Source organism: Pristiophorus japonicus, chromosome 4 (genome assembly GCF_044704955.1).
Source record: "Pristiophorus japonicus isolate sPriJap1 chromosome 4, sPriJap1.hap1, whole genome shotgun sequence".
NCBI lineage: Eukaryota > Metazoa > Chordata > Chondrichthyes > Pristiophoridae > Pristiophorus > Pristiophorus japonicus.
In genome coordinates, this window is record NC_091980.1 from 72185430 (window position 1) to 72203028 (window position 17599).

At 41.8% G+C, this 17599-nt stretch overlaps 1 protein-coding gene and 1 non-coding gene across 7 annotated transcripts in view; one reads left to right on the top strand and one right to left on the bottom strand.

Moving 5' to 3' along the window:
- Positions 1-2814: 2814 nt before the first annotated feature.
- trnaf-gaa (transfer RNA phenylalanine (anticodon GAA)) lies at positions 2815-2887 on the top strand. Its single transcript has one exon. It is a non-coding gene; the product is annotated as a tRNA-Phe (tRNA).
- Positions 2888-14292: 11405 nt separating this feature from the next.
- The window catches only part of LOC139262959 (matrin-3-like), a 74143-nt gene continuing 70836 nt past the window's right edge, over positions 14293-17599 (bottom strand). For all 6 annotated transcript variants that reach the window (XM_070878341.1, XM_070878343.1, XM_070878340.1 and 3 more), the window contains one exon: positions 14293-16742. In XM_070878341.1, the coding sequence (XP_070734442.1) occupies positions 16653-16742 (90 nt within the window). In that variant the 3' untranslated portion in view covers positions 14293-16652. The remainder of the gene's footprint in view (positions 16743-17599) is intronic.

A 17599-nucleotide genomic window follows, 5' to 3' on the forward strand; every position in this document is an offset into this window, starting at 1 on the left:
GTTGCACCCTCTGGTGGTATAGGCACATTGTATACAGTGAAGATACATTCAGAGGTCTTATGTAACTGTACATTGTGTACAGGGTATATACATACACAACAGCCATTGACGTTGGGCCCACAACTGGTTAGCAGGATACCGCGGCGATTATTAGCCAGCGCGGCTGGGTCGTCTCCTGCCAGGTCGTTTGCTGTAAAAAGTGTTCTCGTCTCTCCGCAAAGGCATCCCAATCATCACCATCGGTGAACTGTTGCAACGTATCAAGGGTAGCCATTTCCACGTGAAAGTTTGTAATCTCATCACTAGTTGTTGTGTCCTTAGATGCTCTAACAATGACTCTACGAGGCAGTGTGTTGTACTTGAACTGTAGTGACCTTAGTCCTTTATTAGTTAACTCCAGAGTGAGGATCACACCTGGTGGCCTGCCTTTTATACTAGGCCAGGCACACCTGTACAGGTAACCTACAAGTCTCCCACTGCTGTGCCCCCTGGTGGCACACCTTAAGATAGTACCAACAGTAGCCATGTAGGATACATGACACTTGAAGTGGCTTTAAGGGATAAGCTGATGAAGCCCTGGATGGTCTGGTCAGACAGGACATCATTGCACCTGTAACAACGCTGACCTCATGGATCCGTTCGATGGTAGTTGTACCCAAGAAGAACGGCACACACTGCACTTCTGCTTAGATCCTAAACACTTAAACAAGGCTGTCAAACGAAAGCATTATGCTCTACCAACTATTGAAGATGTAGCTACACGTCTACACGATGCTAACGTTTTCACGATTCTCGACATTCGCAATGGGTTTTGGCAAGTGAGTCTCGATGAACAGTCATCATATTTAGCCACATTCCACACACCTTTTGGACATTACCGTGGGAAGCATATGCCATTTGGGGTCATCTCAGCACCAGAAGTGTTCCAACGAAAGACACATGAGTGGAAGGATTTTAAGGGATGGGGGTCATTGCAGTTGATTTTATGATTGGTTTTGGAGAAATGCTTGAAGTAACAGTTCAAGACCATGGTAAACATCTGGAAGCTTTTATATATCAATGCAATGATCGTGGAGTGGTGTTAAGAATGGACAAAATGAAACTTCATAGGCATGAAGTACTTTTTATTGGACATATTGCTATGGGAAGAGGACTTTGTGTTGATCCAGCCAAAATTAAAGCTATTTTGGATATGCTGTCACCGAGTGATGTAGCCGGAATCCAGCAAGTGCTCAATAGCTGACTAAGTTTCTCCTGCATCTGTCAGACATAATGAAACTGCTCAGAGACTTAATGCAGAAGGGCAGAGTGATTCTTGGGAAAATCACAAGAATTGCCGATGCAACGACTTAAAGTAGCAGTTACCAGCATGCCAGTCCTCAAGTATCATAATCTCAAGGAAGAAATTACTCTACAATGCGATGCATCTCAATCTGGTTTTGGAGCATCAATGATACAGAATGGACAACCCGTCATCTATGCATCGAGCATTATCAACAGAGACGAGATATGCACAGATCAAGAAAGAACTTCGAGCGAATGTGTTCACCTGTGATAAATTTGAAGCGTGCATCGGTGACCGGATTGTAGTGAATCTTGAAATAGAAACCGTCCATTGGAGTCAATCGTGCTCAGGCCACTAAACACGCCTAAGAGACTTAAAGATTGCTATTAAGCCTTCAAAAATATTCGCTGAGAATGTCATATAAGGGGAGATGATCCAAGCAGATACACTTAGCAGAGCATACCTGCCAGACGTTACCACCTGTGATTTTACACGTGAGATGGAAGAAATTGATCGTTGCGAATCACATCCAGTTGGAGACTCTCACTCGCAATAACTTAATCATGTTGCAGCGGATGACCCAGTTCAGAAACAACTGCATGCTGTTATTCGGCAAGGCTGGCCTGGGATCAAGTCCAAGGAACCTGAATGCCTCCACCGCTACATTGACTTTCGACTCCCTCCCTCCCTCCCCCCCCCTCCTCCTCCTCCTCCTCCTCCTCCACCACCACCAGTTGCCTTGTTATTCTTCAGCTGACGGATGGTCTTTTCTACCTTGCGCCGAGCTGGGTTTGTGCTGAGATGGTGGCAGGTAGCATGCTGCGGGATGGAGTCGAGGACACCCAAGTCAGTCTTGGAAGGAGCATTTCGAAGGTCTCCTTAACCAACGGGCACTGACTGCCTCTCTGTCCTTGATGAGTACCTCATTGTTCTTGGCCAGCAGTTAGATAGGGCCTTGACTGCACTGCTAAATACCATTAATATATAGGAACTGATAATGTTTTGTGTTTGAGCTAGATCTGGCGCTGAATGGCTAAAGCGATTGTCCGCCACAACCGTCTCACTCAAAGATAAAGCCATCTCTGACCATTTCCTTGTATTGCTCTCAATCCACATGCCTCTTTCCCAATATGAACTGACTTCTTTCTGTATCTGCCCCTGGAAAAAAAACTCTGCAAACTCTTACTATTGCACTTATCAATTCAAAACTGTCAAACCGTTGGCCCTCTTTTAACAATGACATTTCTGCAGCCACCGCTCTGCTCAACTACACCCTCGCTACCACCCTTGATGCCCTAGTCCCTATTAAAAAGATCACTCTCTCCCACGCTGGTGATCCCCCCTGGTCCAACCCTCATCTTTGCTCCCTGAAGTCAAAAGGGCGCAGACTTGAACGGATGTGGCGGACAATCGCTTTAGCCATTCAGCGCCAGATCTAGCTCAAACACAAAACATTATCAGTTCCTATTCTGTCTCCAAAAACTGCTCAGTATTCCAAGATCATTCTGGATTTCAAGAATAACCCCCGGGCCGAAATAGCTCAGTTGGGAGAGTGTAAGGCTGAAGATTTAAATGTTCCTGGTTCAATCCCGGGTTTCGGCAATATCTGGTGATTTTTGTTCAGCCATGAACTCATTGAATGGCGGTGCAGGCTAGAAGGGCCGAATGGCCTACTCCTGCACCTATTTTCTATGTTTCTATGTTTACTATTCTCTACTGGTAACCGTCTCCTTAAACCCCTCTCCCCCTGTCTCCACCACACTCACCTCCAACAAGTATGTGGAGCTCATGGACTTCTTTGTCTCAAAGATTGAGACCATTCGATCAGCTGCCTCTGCAAGTTCTCTTCACCTAGCCTACAGGGCCAAACTTCATCAGATGCCCCCACCTGCCCTAGCCCTAAACTCACATCTTTCTATAGTTTCTCTTTGATCTCTCCAAGCTCATCTTGTCCACTTCCTGCTGCCTTGACCCTATTCCCACTAGATTGCTGACCACCCAACTTCCTTTTTTGGCTCCCATTGTTAAACGGTTCTCTCCTCAGGTAGTATTCCCCTCCTTCAATTCTGTTATCATCCCTCTCCTCAAAAAAACAACCCTTGACCCCACTTTGCTTGCTAGCTCTCACCCCATCTCCAACCTCCCTTTCTTGTCCAAAGTACTTGAACGTATTGTCACATCCCAAATACGTGACCATCTTTCCATGAATTCAATGTTTGAATCCCTTCAATCTGGTTTTCGCCCCTACCACAGTACCGAAATGGCTCTCATCAAAGTCACAAATGACACCTTTGAGTGCGACAAAGATAAACTATCCCTCCTCATCCTTCAGGACCTGTCTGCAGCCTTTGACACAAGTTGACAACTCCATCCTCTAACACCTCTCCACCATCGTCCAGCTAGGTAGGACTGCACTTGCATGGTTCCTTTCTTATCTAATAGTAACCAGAAAATCTCCTGCAATGGCTTCTCTTCCCACTCTCGCATTGTTACCTCTGGTGTTCCCCAAAGATCTGCCCTTGGCCTCTTATTTCTTATCTATATGCTGCCCCTGGCAACATCATCCGAAAACACGGAGTCAGTTTCCACATGTATGCTGACGCACAACTCTACCTCTCCACCAGTTCTCTTGACCCCTGCTTGGTATCTAAATTGCCAGATTGCTAGTCAGACGTCAAGTACTAGATGAGCAGAAATTTTCTCCAATTAAATATCAGGAAGACCAAAGCCATTATCTTTGGCCTCCGCCACAAACTGCGTTCCTTAACCACGTACCCAATTCCTCTCCCTAGCATCAATTTGAGGGTGAACAAGACTGTTTTCAGGGTCACATATGACACCAAGATTGCAATGAGTTTCCAGCCACATATCCGCGGCATAATTAAAACCGCCTTTTTCCACCTCCACATTACCCGCCTATGCCCCGGCTTCAAATCTTCTGCTGCTGAAACCATCATTCATGCCTTTTTTTATCTCTAGACTTGATTACTCCTACCCCCTCCTGGCTGGCCTCCCACATTCTACACTATGTAAACTTGGTCATCCAAAACTCTGCAGCTCGTGGCGCAACTCACACCAAGTCATGATCAGCCATCACCAGTGTTTTCTGACCTACATTAGCTCTTGTTTAAACAATGCCCCGATTTCAAAATTCTCATCCTCGTTTGCAAATCACACTATGGTCATGCTCCTCCCCATCTCTGTAATCTTTTTAAGCCTCACAACCCAAGATGTCTGCGCTCCTAAAAGTCTGCCCTCTTGAACATCCCACGTTATAACCATTGGTGGCCGTGCCTTCAGCTGTTTGGACCCCAAGCTCTGGAATTCCCTCCCTAAACCTCTCCCCCTCTCGATCTCTCTTTCCTCCTTTAAGACACCCCATAAAACATAGAAAATAGGTGCAGGAGTAGGCCATTCGAGCCTGCACCGCCATTCAATAAGATCATGGCTGATCATTCCCTCAGTACCACTTTCCTGCTTTCTCTCCATACCCCTTGATCCCCTTAGCCATAAGGGCCATCTCTAACTCCCTCTTGAATATATCTAATGAACTGGCATCAACACTCTGCAGCAGGGAATTCCACAGGTTAACAACTCAGTGAAGAAGTTTCTCCTCATCTCAGTCCTAAATGGCCTACCCCTTATCCTAAGACTATGTCCCCTGGTTCTGGACTTCCCCAACATCGGGAACATTCTTCCTGCATCTAATCTGTCCAGTCCCGTCAGAATCTTATACGTTTCTATGAGATCCCCTCTCATCTTTCTAAACTCCAGTGAATAAAGGCTCAGTTGATCTAGTCTCTCTTCATGACAGTCCAGCCATCCCTGGAATTAGTCAGGTGAACCTTCGCTGCACTTCCTCAATAGTAAGAACGTCCTTCCTCAAATTAGACCAAAACTGAACACAGTATTTCAGGTGAGGCCTCACTAAGGCCCTGTACAACTGCAGTAAGACCTCCCTGCTCCTGTACTCAAATCCCCTAGCTATGAAGGCCAACATACCATGTGCCTTCTTCACCGCCTGCTGTACCTGCATGCCAACCTTCAATGACTGATAAACCATGACACCCAGGTCTTGTTGCACCTCGTCTTTTCCTAATCTGCCGCCATTCAGATAATATTCTGCCTTCCGTGTTTTTGCCCCCAAAATGGATAACCTCATATTTATCCACATTATACTGCATCTGCCATGCATTTGCCCACTCACCTAACCTGTCCAAGTCACCCTTCAGCCTCTTAGCGTCCCCCTCACAGCTCACACCACCACCCAGTTTAGTGTCATCTGCAAACTTGGAGATATTACACTCAATTCCCTCATCCAAATCGTTAATGTATATTGTAAAGAGCTGGGGTCCCAGCACTGAGCCCTGCGGCACTCCATTAGTCACTGCTTGCCGTTCTGAAAAGGACCCGTTTATCCCGACTTTCTGCTTTCTGTCTGCCAACCAGTTCTCTATCCACGTCAGTACATTACCCCCAATACCATGCGCTTTAATTTTGCACACTAATCTCTTGTGTGGGACCTTGTCAAAAGCCTTTTGAAAGTCCATATACACCACATCCACTGGTTCTCCCTTGTCCACTCTGCTAGTTACATCCTCAAAAAATTCAAGATTCGTCAAGCATGATTTCCCTTTCATAAATTCATGCTAACTTGGACCGATCCTGTCCACTAAACCTACCTCTTTAACCAAGCTTTTGGTCACCTGCCTTCATTTCTTGTGTGTCAAATTTATCTGTTTTATCTTATTACACTGCTGTGACACACCTTGGGAAGTTTTACTACGTTAAAGGCACTATATAAATAAGTTATTATAGGCATGGAATTTCTGCATAAGTTCGACCCAGCTATCACTATTTTGGGAGGAATCAAATGTAGTACTAAAGTTCACGTAATTTTAACTATGAGATGCACCCATAACCACTTTACGCTCGAGTATCCATGATCATCTTCGCTGGTTCAAACGTACATTCGACTGAAGCAGCCCCCGGCAACAAAATTCTGTTCGATTGCGCTGATACATGGGAGATTTTACATTCAGTCCTTGTGCTAATGAATTTGTGCCGAGTCTTGAGCGTAACTGCACCTCGGCAAAACCAGAGCTGTACCTAGTGCATTTTGCCCACTCGAGACTTGAGCACAAAAATCTAGGCTGACAATCCACTGCAGATGGAGTGCTGAACTGTCAGAAGTGCCATCTTTCGGATGAGACGTTAAACCAAGACCCTCTCAGGTGGACGTAAAAGATCCCATGGCATTATTTCGAAGAAGAGCAGGGGAGTTATCCCCGGTGTCCTGGCCAATATTTATCCCTCAATCAAAATCATTAAAAACAGATTATCTGGTTATCATATTGCTGTGCGCAATAGCTGTCACATTTCCTACAACAGTGACTCCACTTCAAAAGTACAGTATTAATTGGCTGTAAAGCACTTTGGGATGTCAGTGATCGGGAAAGCTGCTATATAAATGCAAGTCTTTCTTTTACCACAGGTAATGTTTGCATTGATGACGCAGTAGTGTTTCCCTGAACTGCCAGGCTGATTCCTGACTCTGACTTGTCCAAGAATCAGGCATTCACTGGATGTTCAATACTCCTCAGTTTAAGTGTGTGTCATACTATCAGACTTTTCCTTTTGTTCTTCCCTCCCTAACAGCACTGTGGAAGTACCTTCACCACAAGGACTGCAGCGTTTCAATAAGGCAGCTCACCAGCACCTTCTCAAGGGCAATTGGGGAAGGGCAATAAATGCTGGCTTTGCCAGCGATGCCCACATCCCAGGAACTATTTTTTTTTTAAAAAGTTAGATTGAAAAGTTGTTCGTCTTCTCGGCTATATGTCTGTGCAGGACAAATGTCTTTTTGGAAGTGCTCATGAGCTCTGTGGTCTCCATGCCAGAGAAATAAATCAACAGTAGCAAGTCAGTGGCGAGTGCTACAACATTTCTTAAAATGCCTTTTGGCCAGAGTTCTGTAGCTCGGAGGAGTGTCTGTATTTTTGTCCCTGCATCGAAGATGTCAGGAGATTACTAGATAAATAGCTCTCCTTTAGAAACTCGGCCTTAGAGATTACTTTACTGTCCAGTGTTCACCATTTTTCTGGAAAGTTTGTTTTACCTTCTTGTTGCTTGAGAAATTAATTAATAATGGCAGTCGCGCTCATGGGTCGTCGATGTTTGCACACCATAAACGTTAACTATTACAAAAGCAAAATACTGCGGATCCTGGAATCTGAAATAAAAACAGAAAATTCTGGAAATACTCAGGTCAGGCAGCATCTGTGGAGGGAGAAACAGAGTTAACATTTCAGGTCAATGACCCATCGTCAGAATTGGAAAAAGTTAGAGATGTAACAGGTTTTTAAGCATGTGTAGGGGCAGGGAAATGGGGGGAGGGGAGGAGAGGAACAAAAGGGAAAGTCTGTGATAGGATGGAAGGCAGAAGAGATTAAGAGACAAAAGGGATGGTGCAAGGCAAAAGGAGATGGTAATGGAACACGTTAAGAAACAAGGGGAGTCCAGATAGAGTGTAAATGGAGCTTCAGAATCATCAACTGCTGCTGCGGGAGAGAGAGAAAAAAACCAGGAAAAGATTAGGGACAGAGGTCATGGTTTGATGTCGAGTCCAGAAGGCTGTAAAGGCTCCAAAATATTGATTTTACCGCCTCCAAAGCAATGCATTGATTCATTAGTCTGTTCCACCCCCAAACAACCCGATCCATTCTGGGTCTGTCTGCAGAGGATTGATCATCCTGCACCCGTCCTGCATCCCCAATCCCAAGCAAAGAGACCAGCAGTTTACCTTTCAGTGATCCAAATTCCTCAGATTTGCTCCCGCTTCACCGGCAATACCAGCTATATCTACTTAACATTAAATATGCAAAAATAACATTTTATAAAAAGTGGGGGTGCGTACAGGACACCCTCTTAACCAAAATGTTTAGGAACTTCTGATATAGATGGTTGAGCACATTAATTCCGAGGGTTTACAATAATAGAAAATTCAGGAAATCTTCAGGTCAATCAGCATGACAGAAATAGGTTCAGGCTGCTGTTTCAGGTGTAATCGCTCTTGAAAGGGCTTGGTGCACTTATCAAGCGAGTTATTTTGAATGTGTTACCTCCCCATAGGATATAGATAAGACTGGTGATGCTCTTAAAGGAGACTTATACATTGACCCCGAGTGTTGACTAAGCAGACGTCTTTATCCTGGATAGTGTCAAGCTGATCCTTTTGGTGGGAAGAACAAGGCGAGGTCATATAAAAGGTACAATCCTAAAGTGGGTACATGAACAGAGAGACCTGGGGGTATCGGTGCACAAATTATTGAAGGCGGCAGGCCAGTTTGAGAAAACAGCTAAAAAAGCAGATAGGATCCTGGGCTTCATAAAAGAGGCTTAGGAGTACAAAAACAATGAAGGTATGATGAACTTTTATAAAACACTGATTCGACTTCAACTGGAGTAGTGTGTCCAATTATGGGCACCACATTTTATGAAGAATGTGAAGGCCCTAGAGAGGGCGCAGAAAAGATTTATGAGCAAGATTCCAGGAAAGAGGGACTTCAATTATGTGGATAAACAGGAGAAGCTGTTCTTATTAGAGCAGAGAAGGTGATTTGATAGAGGTGTTCAAAATCATGAGCGGTCTAGACAGAGTATAGAGAGAGAAACTGTTCCTATTGGCAGAAGGGTTGAGAACCAGAGGACACTAAAGTGATTGGCAAAAAAACCAAAGGAGCCAGGAGGAAAATCTTTCATGCAGCGTGTGGTTAGGATCTGGAATGCACTGCCTGATGGATGGGGTTAAGGCAGACTCAATCGTGGCTTTCAAAAAGGAATTGGATAAGTAATTAAAGGGAAAAAATTGCAGTGCTACGGGGAAAGGGCAGGCTGAAGTGTTCTTGGAGAGCCAGTACAGGCTGAATGCTGTACCCTTTCTATGATTCTATTCTCAAGTGCTAGACACGATGGAGGCTTTGGAGGCAGGAAGTAAGCCCTTCGCCACAGAACACTGAGTCCCTAACCTAGAATCTTAGAAATTTACAGCATGGAAGGCGGCCATTTCGGCCCATCATGTCCATGCCGGCCAAGAGGCTATTCAGCCTAATCACACTTTCCAGCTCTAGGTCCGTAGCGTTGCACGTTACAGCACATCAAGTGCACATCCAAGTACTTTTAAAAATGTGGTGAGGATTTCTGCCTCTACCACCCTTTCAAGCAGTGAGTTCCAGACCCCCACAACCTTCTGCGTGATGAAATTTCCCCTCAAATCCTCTCTAAACCGTCTACCAATTACTTTAAATTTATGCCCCCTGGTTGTTGACCCGTCTGCTAAGGGAAATAGGCCCATTTCTATCCACTATATCTAGACCCCTCATAATTTTTCCATCTCAATGAGGTCTCCCCTCAGCCTTCTCTGTTCCAAGATAAACAAACCCAGCCTATCCAATTTATCGACATGGCTAAGATTCTCCACTCCCGGCAACATCCTCGTAAATCTCCTTTGTATCCTCTCCCGTGCAATCACATCCTTCCTGCAATGCAGTGACCAGAACTGCATGCAGTACTCTAGCTGTGGCCTAACTCGTGTTTTATATGGTTCAAGCATACCCACCCCTTCGCCGCCACCCCCCCCCCACCCCACAAATGTATTCTAGTATTAATATTCTATGCCTCAGCTAATAAAGGCAAGCATTCCGTATGCCTTCTTAACAACCTTATCTACCTGGCCTGCTGCCTTCAGGGATCTGTGGAAATGCACTCCAAGATCCCTTTGTTCCTCTACACTTCTCAGTGTCCTACCATTTAATGTGTATTCCCTTGTCTTGTTAGCACTCCCCAAATGCATTACCTCACACATCTCCAGATTGAACTCCATTTGCCATTATCTTCCTGTAGTCTACAGCTTTCTTCATTATCAACCACACAGCCGATTTTAGTATCATTTGTAAACTTCTTAATCATACCCCCTATCTTCAAGTCTAGATCAATGATGTATATCACAGAAAGCAAGGGACCTATTACTGAGCCCTGCGGAACCCCACTGGAAACCCTCTGCTTCCTGCCTTTGAGCCAATTTTGGATCCAACTTGCCATTTTGCCCTGGATCCCATGGACTTTTACTTTCATGACCAGTCTGCCATGTGGGACCTCATCAAAAGCCTTGCTTAAATCCATATACACTATCAAACACACTATCCTCATCGACCCTCCTTGTTACCTCCTCAAAAAATTCAATCAGATATAACTTTCCCTTAACAAATCCGTGCTGATTGTCCTTGATTATTCAGTGTCTTTCTAAATGAAGATTTATCCTGTCCTTCAGAATTCTTTCCAACAATTTTCCCACCACTGAGGTTAGGCTAACTGGCCTGTAACTACTCGGTCTATCCCTTTCTCCCTTCTTAAACAAATGTACCACATTAGCAGTCCACTAGCACACCTGAAGCCAGAGATTGGAAAATGATTGTCAGAGCTATTTTCTCTTTTGCTTCGCTTAACAGCCTGGAATATATTTCATCTGGGCCTGGGGACTTAGCCACTTTCAAAGCTGCTAAATCCCTTAATACCTCCTCTCACTATGTTTATTTCATCTAATATTTCACACTCCTCCTCCCAGATAGCAATGTCTGCATCGCCCTTGTCTTTTGTGAAAACAGACGCAACGTATTCATTAAGAACCATACCTAAGTCTCCCGCCTTCACACAGATTACCCTGATGGTCTCCAATAGACCCTACCCTTTTAGTTATCCTCTTTTAATATATTTATAAAATACATTTGGGTTTTCCTGGACTTTAATTGCCAAGAATTTATCATGCTGTCTCTTTGCTTTCCTAATATCCTTTATAATTTCACCACTGCACTTTCCATACTCCTCTAGAAATTCTGCAGTATTTAGCCCTCAGTATCTGTCGTAAGCCTCCCTTTTTTCATTATCCTACCATGTAGGTCCCTAGACATCCAGGGGGCTCTAGATTTGTTAGTCGCACCCTTTTTCTTTAAGGGCACATATTTGGTCTGAATCCTCTGGATCTCCTCATTAAATGCCTCCCACTACTCCGATACTGATTTACCTTCAAGTAGCTGTTTCTATTCCACTATGGCTAAACCATCTCTCAGCTTAGCAAAATTGGCTTTTCCCCAATTTACAACTTTTATTCCTGATCTATCCATGTCCTTTTCCATAACTACCTTAATTCTAACTGAATTATTGTCACTAGCACCAAAATGCTCTTCCACCTGCCCAGCTTCATTCCCTAAAACTAAGTCCAGAACCGCCCCTCCCATGTTGGGCTTGCTACATTACTGGCTAAAAAATGTTCTCCTGAATCGACTTGCTATGGCTACTGTTAGTGGACAATGCTATTTATCTTTTACCACCTCCAATAACAATGAAAACTCAAATCGAAGAGAACTTGTGCCACAGGCCACCTTCAAGATCTAAGATTATGATCTCCCCCAAATTATGAATATCATAATCTTGTACAAAAGACAGGGCGTAGATATACTTTTCAGCATAAATGTCAGGGAGTGAATGGGACAATGGCACTTTTAAAAGTGACAAACATGACCACAAATAGTGCCATGGGATCTTTTACATCCACCTGAGTGTGCAGACTCAGGTTTAACGTCTCACCCGAAAGACGTTTTACATCCACCTCCAACAGTGCAGCACTCCCCTCAGTACTGCACTGCAGTGTCTGTCTAGTTTTTTTGTGCTCAAGTCTCTGGGGTGGGACTTGACCCCACGAACTTCTGATTTAGAGGAGAGGATGTTACCAACTGAGCCACAGCCCATACTATTAACTGGATTGTCAAAGCAGTATTAGATGGATTATAATAGGGATGAATATAGGTAATCCACATTGGAACAGGAGACATGAAACATTGATACTTCCCTATGGGAAAGGGATTGGGGGTGAATTCTGAGCAGTCACTGAAACTATTACAGATTAGGCTGATCATGTGCTAGGATGTACTTTAAAGGCAATAAACTAAAAATTAAAGCAACTTAACTATGTATAGATTAGTGAGGCCACATTTGGAATAGTTAACTTTCAGGAATTCTATCTCCAAAATGGTGCTGATGCACTCAAAAAAAAAGTTCAACAAAGTGACCAGAATGACCACAGGACTTGGTATTCCTAGATGTAAAAAGGCTTGCAGAACACAACTTTTCATTAGCAAAAAGAAACAGATATGATGCCAAAATAAATAAATGCAAGCAGACCGTGATGACAGAATATATGGAATAAAAACCCAACCAAAGGCAGATACTAGCTCAATTAAAATCTTCAAATGCAATTATAATTGGAAACAGACATATGCTTTGTGCAACATGAAAATGTGAAACGACCAGGGATGAATACAAGATGTATTCTAGAATTCTGTTTGATTTACCTGAATTTGGGAGGGAGAAATTTTTACAGAACGTAAGAAATAGGAGCAGGAATAGGCCATTTGGCCCCTTGAGCCTGCACCACCATTCAGTAAGATCATGGCTGATCTGATCTTGGCCTAAACTCCATTTTCCTGCCTGTTCCCCATAATCCTCAACTCCCCAAAGTTCAAAAATCTGTATCTCCGCCTTGAATATATTCAGTGACTCAGCCAATACACAGCTCTCTGGGGTAGAGAATTCCAAAGATTCACGACCCTCCGAGAAGAAATTCCTCATCCCCGTCTTAAATGAGCAACCCATTATTCTGAAACTATGCCCCCTAGTTCTAATTCCCCCACAAGGGGAAACACCCTCTCTGCATCTACCCGGTTAAGCTCCCTCAGAATCTTATTTTCAATATAATCACCCCTCATTCTTCTAAACTCCAATGAGTATTGGCTCAACCTTTCCTCATAAGTCAACCCTTTCATCTCAAGAATCAACCTAGTGAGTGAACCTTCTCTGAACTGCCTCCAATGCAAGTATATCCCTCCTTAAATAAGGAGACTAAAAATGTACACACGGTACTCAAATGTGGTCTCACCAATGCCTTGCACAATTGGAGCAAAACTTCCCTGCTTTTATACTCCATCCCCCTTGCAATAAAGGCCAACATTCCATTTGCTTTCCTAATTACTTGCTAACTTTGTGTTTCATGTACAGGACACCCAGATCCTTCTCTACCACAGCATTCTGTAGTCTCTCCCCAATTAAATAATATTCTGCTTTTCTATTCATCCTACCAAAGTGGATAACCTCACATTTTCCCACATTATACTTCATCTGCCAAATTTTTACCCACTCACTTAACCTATCTATATCCCTTTGCAGTCTCTGTGTCCTCCTCACAACTTGCTTTCCCACCTATCTTTGTATCATTAACTTTGTAGAACTTTTCCTCAGAAGATACAATGAGTTGGGTATGGTCCACAATAAGCAATTATGTAAAAGGAATAGCTTTTTTAATTTCATGCTTTTTATTCATGTGATGCACACATGACTGAGCTATTCAGCCTTGGCTGAATTCCCCACTTTTGCCTCAAAGGCTCAGGTGCGGCAATGGATCTTGCAAGGTTAGTCTCCCCTAGTAAATGGCATCAAGATGAACTGTTCAGCACCCTCTTACTAACACACAAATGGAATATACAAGATCCTTTTTGTCATGCACCTCTTTCATACTGAACACACTTTTGAAGTCATCAGATACCAAAGACAACTGTGGACATCAGGATTAGAAATTAACTTGTTGATGCTCCAATCTTTAACATCTCTCTAAATAAATGTAGTAGAAAAGGTTTCAACAAACTTTTCAAAAATCATAATATAGCCAATTGAAATTTGACCAGATTGTAGTGAAATGATAGGTCAAGTTGTCGAGGAAGATAATATTGACAGCCCACATGTGGGAATGTCAAATAAACTCAGTCACAACACAAGAACAAATCCAACCTCAAAAAAGTGAGCTAGTTCTGAAAAAACTACATTACACGCAATTGTTTTTTCTTTGATAAAGAAATGATTTTAACTGAAAGCTTCTAGTAAAGGCAGAGAAATTCAAGTGATCATAGAAACCCGGAGCTTTATTTGAACATAAAGTGTTACGAAACTACTTGTTTCTACTCAAACCAAAACATGACATAACAGCAGTTTTCACACATTGCTGCCTCTTGATTAAAGTTGCAGTGCTTCACACAATTTTCTTTGTTAAAACACACTTGGCTGCATATACTGTATTCTGTTCAGACAAGATACCTTCATTAGCAAACTTAATCCCCCAGAAGCATTGATTAACTCCACACCCATGCAGGATATACTTGCCAAGATAGCACAACTCCCAGTTTGTCACATATGTGTAAGGTAACTAACCAAAACATTTGTCCACGTTGCAGGTTATCCACGTCTAAAATAGATACTAACATTAAAACATACCACCCAAAAAAGACTTAAAATTGGTGATATCTGCTAAAAGCAAAAGAGACAACAAAGCACACTCATTTCAGTGCAGGATTATCAGCACACTTTGCCAATGGAATCCTGGTCCGACAGTAATCTTAAGACAATCACAATTGATTTATTAAAAACTATTTACAGCAGAATCTGTTTATATGCAGTAAGTTGGGTCAAAGAGTTGCTCACAATCACTTGTACGTAACAAGACCGTAACAGAGCAAGTCAAGGACAACTGGGCCACGAATACAGAATTTTGGGGAAACTTTTCAGATCTTGCATAAAAGTGGATCACTCGTTATTTTACAAAAACATTATATTTAGATGGTTAGTACCTATATGGTCAACTAACAAAACCAATTATGCATCATTTGGAAGCAGTTTCTGAAGATGCGTGTGTGGTTGATTGGTAATTACTATAGGTTGGTTTGTACAGCTGGATCAACGAACAATGTGTATGGAAGGCAAAGTTAACTTCAGGTTACTCAAGAGAAACAGACTATTTAAATACACAATTCCTTTTCTGCAATATTATTCCTATTTGTGTAATAGTGATAGAACTACATTATAAACAAGTAAAAACTTCAAACTGTAGTTTTTAATGAAAAGAAATTGTGGCAAATCTACAGGGATTTTGACTAATGTTTTCAATATAAAAAGCTTATCACTTCCATATTTTCTGATCATTTCTCATCTAGCTAGCATTTATCTTTTAAGTCACAACACTAGCAGATGTCCCCATAAGAATGAAAAGTTCAATCTATCTTGGCTACATATAATTTAGACAGTCAGAATTTCTTTGTTGTGACAAATATTCAAGAAATTGCTTTAGTTACTTATATCAGTTTTGGTAGACTAACTTGTATTTTGTTGGAAAATTTGGAGAGATAAAGCCAAGCATCGAGCTGGTCAATATGTAATACAGCCCATTAACCGCAGCACAAATCAGGCACTGTGGGAACAAGACAGAAGCAAAACTGTTCATATGCCTTTAGTGATTTGTATGGCTTTTTAAAAATGGGCTTTTTGTTATAAAGCAGTGGTGCTATTTATAAGCAGGGCTGTGGTACCAGTGGATTTAAAAAAAAGTTTCCCAATATTTGCTGAACACACACAACCTGGCTGTTCATAATATCCCCCCGACCACAAAAGAATGACAAAATCAGTTCAATAAAAAAAACATCTAAAAATGTATTTTTGATCGTCACTTTTACCAGCTGGGCAGCTGACACTTTTCAGTATTATTTGTACAATTTGTAGTTAATTCAGCATAGCCCAGCACATTACTCCAAACATTTACCAACCAGCTTTTCGGCCATTCTTGTGGCTCATATGCATGTCCAAATCAACATTCTCCATCCCTTCCTTCCATTTTTCCATCCTGCTGTGTTGCAATTTTCAATAAGGGCATGAGTATACTGCACCACAGAACAAGTGACATTTCCATCTAGAAATTTCAGTTATAATGTAGTTAGTCCTTAAAAAAACTCTCATACAATTTGTAATGAAACAATTAAATTTAACATTTGCCAAATCTTTTCAACCTATTACCGTACAAAAATAACTGACTTCCACAGCTTTTGATAAAATAGCCCTACTGCATGGTACTTTTGCAACAAAAAAAAGACATGTTTTGGACCGAAGAGATCTCAATTTTTTTTTTAAAAAAAGGGCCCAACAATAACAGATAATTCTGACAATACCACAGAAGGCCATCAATCCCCACTGCATCAATGCACCTAGAAATTTAACTACTTTTTCCTCCAAGAAACATTTTTCTATTTAAAGATTACAATTATTGCAAACAAAAATGATCACCTTCCATTCATGCATGTCTGGTACACTGCAATATTAAGATATCCCCAAACCTTGTTGGAAGGACAAAATAAAAAATGACAACTAAAGATATTAGCAAACTATAAGGATGGCCAGCTAGTTGGTTAGATTATGTTATTAACTAGCAAAACTGGAATCTTCATTGGTCATTCGGTTCTTCAATCTGCACTTCGGGATTTTCTTCCTTTTTAATCTTACGGTACTCTTCAGCTTGCTTGTCCAACATTTTCTTTAAAATAAAGAGAATTAGTGCAGCAACACCACCATGGTTTTAGGAAAAGTCACTCAGCCCATTTTCTCAACATTTAATTAGCTCGGTTTAACAAGACTAAGGAACTAAATTTGCAAAAATAATCAAATTATTTAAGGCATCTGTTATTTAGGTCAAGGTGTAATACTTGCGCCCCTCTAATCTGTTCATTTTTGTTGAATGCTTCAACTGAACCCGCAATCAGTGCATTGAGTGCCACTCTCTTTTCAGAAGTTAGTTCAGAGTGAAGCCATTACTCATCAAATTAAATTTAACTTTGTCTTCAAATTATTAAAAAGAACCTTCATTCCTGTTGTCCGTCAGTTATATTAAAACATTTTTAATAAAATACCCACAAATCTACGACTTAAACATTATCAGGGCATTTTGTTAGGATTACTTGGATTGTATTCCTATTTAATGACTTCACATTTTGGATTCTACTCATGCCGGTTGGTGAAAGTATTATTCAATCATGCATTAAATATTACTGACTACTTAACATTTTAAGAAACTAAACTATAAAGCATCTTGAAAATATAAATTTCTTTTGCTGTTCGAATGGAAAGCAGTCCACAAATGATGAGGACAAATCCATATTACTAACAGGGAAGGGAAATTTGCAGAGGCAAGTCTCAATCAGATGGAAAAAAAAAATCAGTCTTGTTATTACCTCCCATACCATGTAATAGGAGCCAAAAAACCTTCATAGATATTATTTCATTTCCCAGAAGCAAGTAAGCAGCATACAACAAAAGCACTTCAAATCATAGGGTAAAATAATTTTGGTAATATATATAACTTGCAATTCAACTGGAAAGATAAGAGGCCAGTTG